The sequence below is a fragment of the Conger conger genome, chromosome 9, assembly GCF_963514075.1.
Source record: "Conger conger chromosome 9, fConCon1.1, whole genome shotgun sequence".
Lineage (NCBI taxonomy): Eukaryota > Metazoa > Chordata > Actinopteri > Anguilliformes > Congridae > Conger > Conger conger.
Window position 1 is genome coordinate 58,393,807 of NC_083768.1, and position 10,000 is coordinate 58,403,806.

At 45.7% G+C, this 10,000-nt stretch overlaps 1 protein-coding gene across 1 annotated transcript in view; it reads right to left on the reverse strand.

The window, feature by feature from the left end:
• Window positions 1-10,000, reverse strand: part of LOC133137728 (tenascin-R-like) — a 38,782-nt gene that overhangs the window by 12,436 nt on the left and 16,346 nt on the right. Inside the window, exons 6-9 of the mRNA XM_061256058.1 lie at window positions 8,948-9,123; window positions 7,127-8,245; window positions 2,818-2,940; window positions 2,311-2,454 (exon numbers count right to left, since the gene is read on the reverse strand). Coding sequence (XP_061112042.1) covers window positions 2,311-2,454; window positions 2,818-2,940; window positions 7,127-8,245; window positions 8,948-9,123 — 1,562 coding nt within the window. The remainder of the gene's footprint in view (window positions 1-2,310; window positions 2,455-2,817; window positions 2,941-7,126; window positions 8,246-8,947; window positions 9,124-10,000) is intronic.

Genomic DNA, 10,000 nt, shown 5'->3' on the forward strand with positions numbered 1-10,000 from the left:
GGAGGCAATGGAGCCATGAATATCACAAGGACATGTTTTCCTGACAAACTGATGCGAAACACTATTCTGTACAGCCTGTTATTAATATGGACTTTTTTAGTACACCTTTCACCTGCTGTATCACCTGAGTAGGTTTCACATTTTTCGTTTTGAAGCCTCTGCTTCTTTTTTGTCCAATCAGGGGCAGTTCACCAAAAAATAAATTAAGGTATGTTTCTGTCTATCCATCCAGATGGTTTTACTGAAATTTGACATGTTTTCTTGATATCGGCCACAGCAAACCCTGACACAATAGACCTCAACAGGGTCCCTAGGTCCAAAGCACGAAAAATCTACATTAAAAAAAATCGGCAGCAAAGCCCCTTTGCGCATGTAATGCCACAGCTATTCACAGACATTCTCAGAGCTTAATTTGTGCAGCGTTGTTTTAATTTTTCTTAATGATATTGACACTGCCCCGAGAAGGCTGGTGTGGCTTTGGCTGAGACCTGCGTGCATAAACACAGTTGACGTACTTCATAGAAAGTTGTTTTTCCACAAAACCGTGCACAAATGAAGCTCTGTGAATGTTTTTTTTTTTAAGATATTTTTTTAGGCCTTTTTCAGCTTTATTGGACAGTATAGTATAGAGAGACAGGAAGAATGGGAGCGAGAGAGAGAGAAAGACATGCGACAAATGTCAGACAGTCGGATTCGAACCGCCGACGTCGCGGCTCGCAATGAGCATGCGGTCATTATTATTGTTACTACACGTTAAAAAAAATCCAGAAAATGAAGACACTTATTTCTAAATATCGAAAGATTTACTATGAAGTGCACTAAACGGTTAAAAACTAAATCAAAATCAATATTTGTTGTGACCTCCCTTTGCCTTTAAAGCTGCATCAGTTCAGATATGCTACATGAGAAAATCAGCTGGGAGGTTGTTACAAACTTGCCCACAGTTCTGCTGACTTTGCCTGTCTCTGCAGGTAATCACAGACAGCCTCAATCACTTTTTTACCTGGAAAGTGGTCTACTACTTAATATATGTTATTTAATAAAATACGTGAAAAATCAGTTACGAAACAGATTGAAAAATCAGATACGAAAAATCTGTGTAGCATTTAATACCAAATTTCTTATTTAATCTGAAATTAGCTCTTTTTTTTTACTGACACACTAATGGCGAAAACAAAAGCAAAAAAAAACCCATCTAAGACCAAATTTCTTATAGGAAAAAAGCCTTTTGCACGGTTCTCTATATGCACATGGGTGTTTTATTTCGGTCGATAACCGGTCCAGTTTTTGTGAATTCCAGCACGCACTGAGTCATGCGTAGCGCCGCTGAACGGGCCCACTTTCTGATAATTGCAGCTAGCAAGGCTGCGTTATCTCAGCGGAAAGGGGAGGGTGATTACAGGGGCGCGTTCAGCGTGAGCGGCCAGCCCCAAACCGGCCGGCCCTGCTCACGGGGGCCCCAGGGGAATGGTGATGTCAGCCAGGAATGTTGTGTAGGGAAAGGCCCCGTCGGCAGCAGAGGACGGAAGCGCAAACTCCTGGAAGTTAGTTCACCTAAATCCGCCTGGGTCGAGAGGGACCGGTTTCATAAACTGTGTCGGCCCCTTCGCTCTGTTAAAGCTCATGTTTTTGAGCTTTCCGTTCTATGCATATTAGTATGCATATTTTAGGATCAAACGGTTTTTGTGAAATGATTTCCCACCTGACATGACGGATGTTTTTGCATAATTACCGGATGAGATTGCTGAATATAAACCTCTGAGCTCCACGTGATCTGCCTCTTTGAGACCGAGCCAGAAGCCTTTGGACACTAAATTAGTGAGTTTTTTACCGGTTATTTTGCTCCTTGATCCCTCTCCTTCACTATTGTATTCTTGCCACTTAGGCTACACTTTGCCCAGTGTCCAACACAGAGACTAACACAGAGAGCTGACCATGTTAACACAGAGAGCTGACCATGCTAACACAGAGAGCTGTCCATGCTAACACAGAGAGCTGTCCATGCTAACACAGAGAGCTGTCCATGCTAACATAGAGAGCTGTCCATGCTAACACAGAGAGCTGACCATGCTAACACAGAGAGCTGACCATGCTAACACAGAGAGGGTTAGGGACGTTGCTGCCCTTTGCGAACGTTTTGTGGGCGTTTTAGATTCTAAAACCAGGAAGAGAATGCTGATTCATGCGGGCCTGTAAGTGACTTTACATCTCTGTTTCTCTTCCTTACTTTATTCGCTACCTGAAGATATCAGGTGCCTGACTTTGTGCTAAGAAAACAGGAGTGGGATGCTAAAAGAACTGGCTACTTACGTGTGACAACAAAGTCTTTGATTGGGTCACTCTCATCCATTCCCAGCAGGGATATCACGCTGACCTCATAGGTGGAGCCAGGAGACAGCTCATGGAGAGACACAGCGGAGTCTTGGGAGTCCGTCTCCACGGAGACGGGCTCTCCTGGGGCACAGAGAGAAGTGCGTTGTGGGTAAAATAGGAAGAGGTTAGGTTTTTGTTAGCTTGCTGGATGGCATCAGAATTTTTCCATCATTCCACAAGTCTACCGATGTCACAACATGCAAGAAACTCTCGCCATGTTGGAGTGTGGACACACGTGTGTGTATGGCACCTTCAATCCAGATATGTGTGTGTACACAACCTTGAAGCGTGTGTGTGTTTGTGAGAGAGAGTAAGTCCTTGAAGTTAGAGATGAGATTCTTACCTTCTCTGGTGTGTATGTGTATCTGTGTGTGTCTGTGTGTGTGTGTGAGAGAGAGAGAGAGAGAGAGAGAAAGTCCCTGATGCTAGAGGTGAGATTCCTACCTTCGTTTGTGTGTGTGTAGGTGACCTTGTAGCCAGACACGGGGCCCTTTGGCTTGGTCCAGGCGACTGTGACAGAGTTATCCGTCACGCCGCTGAAGGAGAGGTCAGAGGGCGGCCTGGGGCCTGTTGTGAAGAAGAAGGAGAGAAGATCACAATAGAGAGAGAGAGAGAGACAGGAAGAGAGGAAGAAAGACACAAATTATGGACAGAGAAGGAAGGCCAGAGAGGCAGACAGACAAGAGCTGGAAAGGCTTGAAGGGAAGAATTGTGGAAGAGGAAGATGAGGCATGATGAGGCCCAATTTAGAGTGATGGAGTGAGAGAGTGATGGAGGACCAGGGAGGTACATACATCAGCAAACACGCAACACACACACACACTTGCACACCACTCGCACACATGCATGCACACACATACACACATACACACACAATATGAGAGAAAGAGTGAAGAAACCGCCAGCAAGAGTCATACAGAGATGGTAATACCTCACCACGGCCACTAGGGGACACTGATACTGTCGACAGGACACACACAATGGCAATCATCATCAGCAGTCACATGACTGCATTTGTATATATGTGCAGTCCATTCATATATACAATATATACATTGCGAGTACGTGTACAGCATAGACAGACAGACAGGGGGTGCTGTTGCCACTGTTAATGTCACAGATCTGATCCAGTTTTGAGGTCACTGGGAGAAAAGAAGGGTGACTTTAATGATGCTGAGCTGGTCTTTCAGTCCTGGAAGGAAGAGTGAAATGGATGGAAGGATTTGAGGGATGAGAGGGTTGGAAAAAGCATGACTTTAAAAAGTGAAAAGTGGTCAAATGCAAAAACAAAGTGAAATATTGCAACCATATCATGTGATGAAGTGAGTGAGAGAGAGATGAAGAGGTGTATGTGGCCAACAGATTTCCAACCCTGGGAAAAAGTATTTTTAGTAAAAAAAACAAAAAAAAACACAAAAATATCAATCAATATTTAGGTCAACAGGTGACCGGTCAATTGATTCATCGCTTGCAATAGTTTTTTGGGCCAACCATGCTCTTACCCTGAGTTTGAGGGGAATGGTGAGGAGGGTCAGGGAGTGAGAGAAAATCAGACCAGGAATGAGAGAGTGAGTGATAATCAGGGGGCTTCATGAATATTAATAATCATCAATATTCATGGGATAATTGTGAGGCATGGATGTTTTTGGAGGGGGCATGTAATAGCACATTGCAAAGCAAAGCCTAGCACATATAGTACGTTATCATAGCCTTACTATGTATGTTGATCACTCACATTTTGGTAGTCGAAAGATACTAAATGATACTTAAAGGCCTACTCAGTAACTTTGGTTGCTAATTGATGTGGTGTATTGGGACACAGGCCCGGGCGGGTTTGTATGAGAAAGCTGCAGTGCAGTAGCGGGAATAGGCTGGTTCGATATTCCAAGTGGTAAAACAGGTACTCGTATACGCTCACTCTTTTGTAGATTTGGATTGACATGAGTCTCTGACCATCTGATCGATCAGGGCCTTTTTGGTCACTTTTACTAAATCTATAATCACTGGATCTCTCTGTCTTTCGGTTATAATCAGTTATAGGTGCCCGGGATGTCAAGGTCTTGGGCATGAAGTCATTGGGGCCTGGGCAGGAAGAGGGGTGGCCCGGGCACCCTGGAGGTAGTCAGCGGGACGTTGTGCTTAGAGATGGGTGCCTGCCAGCGTGGAGGGCAGTAATTGACGGGTGCTTTCGAATGGTGACCAAGGATTGTCAATAAAGACAGATGTATCATGAAGTTTCTTTAAAGTTCTCTTGGACTGCCTTTGAGAAGCTCTCCTTGTGTGCACTGGTAAATACACCGTCATTGATTGGACCCACTGTGGCCGTCTCATGTATTGGGGTTTGTGGGATTGATGTGTGGTGCGGCTTTGGACCGATGCTACTTCCTTGTTCATCTTCTTTTTTATTTTTAATCTGAGCATTTTTGTAGTCCTTGTGCAATTCATCACCATGGAAACAAAGTTATCACTCACTCAGGTAAGATATCAAAAGGAATAGTAATTTTGCCAAACTAACCATGCCTAACTACTTCTAATCTACACTGGTACGTCACGGCAGTGTTCTGTCAACTGCAGCATTAACAAAGACTCAGAAGGCTAAGCAAAGTTGTTGTCCGAGACACCAGTTCAAGATGTTAAAAACCCTTGAGTACCATGATCCACCAAGGCACTTAGTTGACACCCACGTCATTTTTGTGTATTAGCAACCAAAATTACTGAGGGGGCCTATAATTGACCCTGCATTCATAATCCTGGTTTACCTATGTCCCTATGGTCTTATTAACCCTGCTGTACCCCAGGCAATGTTGGTACTAGATGGCATTCAGAGTGTAATTAATCAGTTAATGCAAATTATTATAGCGTTAACTCACCTCACATTGTTTCTTGGATCTTAACTGGTTGCTGATTTTTAAGGTGCAAACAAAGACCAACACATTATGCGGCCCATTGAACCAGGATTGAGAAGTCATTGGTTTGAGAAAGCACCGACTGTCCTTCACTACAGAATATTGAGATAATGCACCTCCACTCCACTAGGGGGCGAGGTGCTCTCAGTACTGGTGTCCCTTTTCAGTATGTTTCTTTTCACAATGTACCTTGTATGAGCTGCACTCATCACAGTTCTATACAAAACAGAAAACAGATGGTGAGACAGGTGGTCAGAAGACAAAGGGTTAACCACACCATACAACGTCTCAATTAATCAGTGGCAGCATGTGATTAATTGTTTGTGACAGGAATCTTGATTAATTAAAGGAGTAACATGGTGGTTGGTCACACTTTCTAGGTTTTTAAATGCCATTTGCACAAGAGGGCATTGAGAAACACAATGAAAGTATTAAATATGTCTGTTCTTCAGTTTTGGAGAAGTGGGTGTTTTAAATGTATCCTCCTATTTTCAAGCGGCTGAGAATGTTTTCCTAGTAGTGTGTCACACGAGGATAACCACTCTCCTTATCCGCCACTGGCCTCCAGGCAAGACGATGCAAATATTTGACTGACGTTAAGTTCACTTAAATTAGATTGCCTTTTAAGGACCATTAGACTATTTCTGGTTATATTCATTTATCTAGCTAGCTAACGTTTGCTAGCTAGCTAGTTTGCTTTCATAAGGGGATGTTATAAATAATGTTAGCTAGCTAGTTTGCTTTCATAAGGATGTTATAGTTGTGCTTTTATCTTAACTTGGCTAGCTAGCTTGCAAACATTATGGATAAGTCAGTGTCCTTACCTTAGCGATTGATAGTCGATATACTAAGTTAGCTAGGTTGTGAAAATTCAGTCTCCCAAGATGAGTGCTATCATGGAGATAGCTATGGTAACAAACGGCAATGTGTGGAAAAAGGTCTGTCAATCATAGCTAATTGACAGTTCTCATTACCACGCCCAGACAGTTTGGGTGAACTTTTATAGTTAATTAAATGACTGAATAATACAAAAATGATGCACATTTGTTTTGTTGTTGCCTAAAGACAACTGGCAAGTGTCGCATTCAACCACTATATTACTCCTTTAAAGCATGGCACCATCTGTGTGCAGGTGCTTTAATTAAAGGCCTTGGTCTTCCAGTACCAGCCGAACCACAAAATTAAAGCAAGACAACGTGAATAAGCAACAACAAAGATGCAATCGCAGACACCCAGAATTTGCTTACTCCTAAAATAGCTTTGATTAAGTAAAAACTGGATGAAAAAATAAAAAATAAAATAGCCCCTGAGGTTCCATTTTATATTTCAGGAATCAAATTATTTCCATGTGTTACTATAAATTGACAGAATGGTAACACTTCATAATATGGCAGTTATAAATGCTGAATAACTGACAAACAACTGCATTCTGCTTCACTGAATGCAGTACATTTTTGACGGTTGGCCAACATTAATTACAGTTCGTAAATGTGTTGCCAAATTACATGTGTATATGTTAGTTAGTTAGATTACCAGCTGCCACTTATCAGGCAATTATGAGTGGCCAGCGCTCTGTGAAGGATGCTAAAAGCAGGGCGGTTGCTACTGTGGTGAACAGTGGAGATGTTTCTAAGGGCTCGCAGTTTGGAGATAACCCTCAAAAAATTCCAGTAGGATGTGTGCGGCCAGAGCAATATTCTAGTCTACAGATTACTGGTTCTCCTCAGTGAGGAATGCTACAGATTACCAATTAGGTGTATTGATCCCAAAATAAAGAATGAAGAGGGTGTGGGGGATAGCAGGAAGGGAAGGGATGAAGGAGAGAAATTGGAGGTGGGGCAGGGTACCTGTGGCGACTGTAAACTGGTGGATTTTAGACCACAGCCCAGGCGCTGTCCCGGACAGTGTCAGGGAGTAGTTGGCCTGCGGGGCGAGGTCCCGGAACAGGAGGGAACGGGCAGAGCCTGGGAGGACCTGGGAGAATTTTGGGGTCTTCTCATGTGGTTCGGCTGGGAAGTTGATTTCGCTCCTGCTTACATCTCCGGACCTGCTATCATCTCGCCTGGAACCGACCCTTACTTCATTTCGTCTGCCTTCATCCACCTCTTCATCCTCCTTCTCATCTTCGTCCTCCTTTCTGTCCTCCTCTGTCTTCCTCTCTGGCATGCCCTCATCTCCATTCTCCCAGCGGGTCACTGTGAAGTTCTGGTAGATTCCAGGTGGCACCTCCCAGATGAGGACAAACCCGCTGGATGTGACGTTCTCCACTCCAATAGAGGTGAAGTCTGGGCCGGTTCTCGGAGCACTGCTCCCCAAATTTGCTCTGCTTTTTAGGCCAACCGGGGTGTAAACGATCACTTTTCTGAAGCCGACTCGTTTAGTGGAGCTCGTGTTTGGATGTAGGTCTGCTTGGATGGAGGTGATTTTGCGGACTATTTTGTAATAGTTGTGCCTTGTTTTAACATTGGAGCTGTTGGTTGCGAGGGCTTGTCCACTTGGGCTCACCCTGGTGCCAGTACTGTTTGTTTTTCCTAGACTGTCGCCACCTTGTTGTCTTTGGAGGCTATTAGATATGCCAGGTCTCCGATATGGACCTTTGGATGGATGATAGCGTGCAGCCAGGTTTGGGCGGGTCCTGTTTCGGAATGGTCCTATATGAGGACGGCGAATGGGAGGCTTCCTAAGGCCTGGGTGCCCTGACCTCAATGGCCCTCCCTCGTGCCCCCCTGCCACTGTTATCCCCCCTCCCTCCACCCCATTGTTCCCCTTGTCCCTGCTGGATTCCACCACTCCTTTGGTAGTGTGGGTCACCTTAGCTTTGTTTGTCATGGACACAGTCTCCAGGGAACCCCCTTTATCTTCCAGCTTTTGGCTTCCAGAATATTGATCCCTAGTTCCATCAGAGTCTGTGCCTGACCCAGTTGTCATGGACACAGTTTCCAGGGAACCTCCGTTGTCTCCTGGGCCTAGTTTTCCAGAATGTGGATCTTGAGTTCCGTCAGAGCCTGTGCCTGAATTTTCTGTCATGGTCACAGTGTCCAAAGATACTTCTTTGTCTTCTGGGCCTAGGCTTCCAGAATGTTTATCTTGTGTTCCACCAAGGCCTGTGCTTGTATCTGTTGTTGTGGACACAGTTTCCAGGGAGCTCCCTTTATCTTTTGGCCTTAGGCTTCCAGAAAATTGATTGTCAGTTCCATTAGGGCTTGTGCGTAGGCTTCCAGAATGTCGATCTTGAGTTACATCAGGGTCTATGTCTGTATCTATCATCCTGGACACATTCTCCAGGGAACCCCCTTCATCTCCTGGGCCAAGGCTTCCAGAATGCCCATCACGGGTTTGATCATGGCCTGTGCCTATATCAGCCTTCATGGACACAGTCTCCAAGGACCCCCCTTTGTCTCCCAGTCCTTGGGTTCCAGGATGTTGTTCCCGAGTACTATCAGAGCCTATATCTGTACCTGTTGTCCTGGACACAATTGTCTGGGAACCTCCTTTGTCTCCTGGGCCTAGGCTTCCAGAATGTCGATCTGTATCAATCTTGGTCCTTTTGCGGAATGGTCCTATATGAGGACGGCGAATGGGAGGCTTCCTTAGGCCTGGGTGCCCTGACCTCAATGGCCCTCCCTCGTGCCCCCCTGCCACTGTTATCCCCCCTCCCTCCACCTCACTGTTCCCCTCGTCCCTGCTGGAATCCACCACTCCTTTGGTAATGGCACTATTGCTGGTCATGTTGGCTTTGTTTGTCATGGACACAGTATCCAAGGAGCCCCCTTTATCATCCAGCTGTTCGGTTCCAGAATGTGGTTCTCGAGTTCTATCAGGGCCTATATCTGTATCTGTTGTCCTGAACACAGTCATCAGGGAACCCCCTTTGTCTCCTGGGCCAAGGCTTCCAGAATTCTGATCTTGAGTTCCATCATGGCCTGTGCCTGTATCAGTCTTCATGGACATAGTCTCCAAGGACCCCCCTTTATCTCCCAGCCCTTGGGTTCCAGAATGTTGTTCTTGAGTTCTATCAGGGCCTATATCTGTACCTGTTGTCCTGGACACAATTGTCTGGGAACCTCCTTTGTCTCCTGGGCCTAGGCTTCCAGAATGTCGATCTGTATCAATCTTGGTCCTTTTGCGGAATGGTCCTATATGAGGACGGCGAATGGGAGGCTTCCTAAGGCCTGGGTGCCCTGACCTCAATGGACCTCCCTCGTGCCCCCCTGCCACTGTTATCCCCCCTCCCTCCACCTCACTGTTCCCCTCGTCCCTGCTGGAATCCACCACTCCTTTGGTAATGGCACTATTGTTGGTCATGTTAGCTTTGTTTGTCATGGACACAGTCTCCAGGGAACCTCCGCGGTCTCCTGGGCCTTGGGTTCTAGAATGTTGTTCTTGAGTTCCACCACGGCCTATGTCTGTACCTGTTGTCCTGGACACAGTCTCCAGGGAACCTCCTTTGTCTCCTGGGCCTAGGCTTCCAGAATGTCGATCTGTATCAGTCTTGGTCCTTTTGCGGAATGGTCCTATATGAGGACGACGAATGGGAGGCTTCCTAAGGCCTGGGTGCCTTGGCCTCAATGGCCCTCCCTCGTGCCCCCCTGCCACTGTTATCCCCCCTCCCTCCAACTCACTGTTCCCCTCGTCCCTGCTGGAATCCACCACTCCTTTGGTGATAGCACTGTTGTGGGTCATGTTAGCTTTGTTTGTCATGGACACAGTATCCAAGGAGC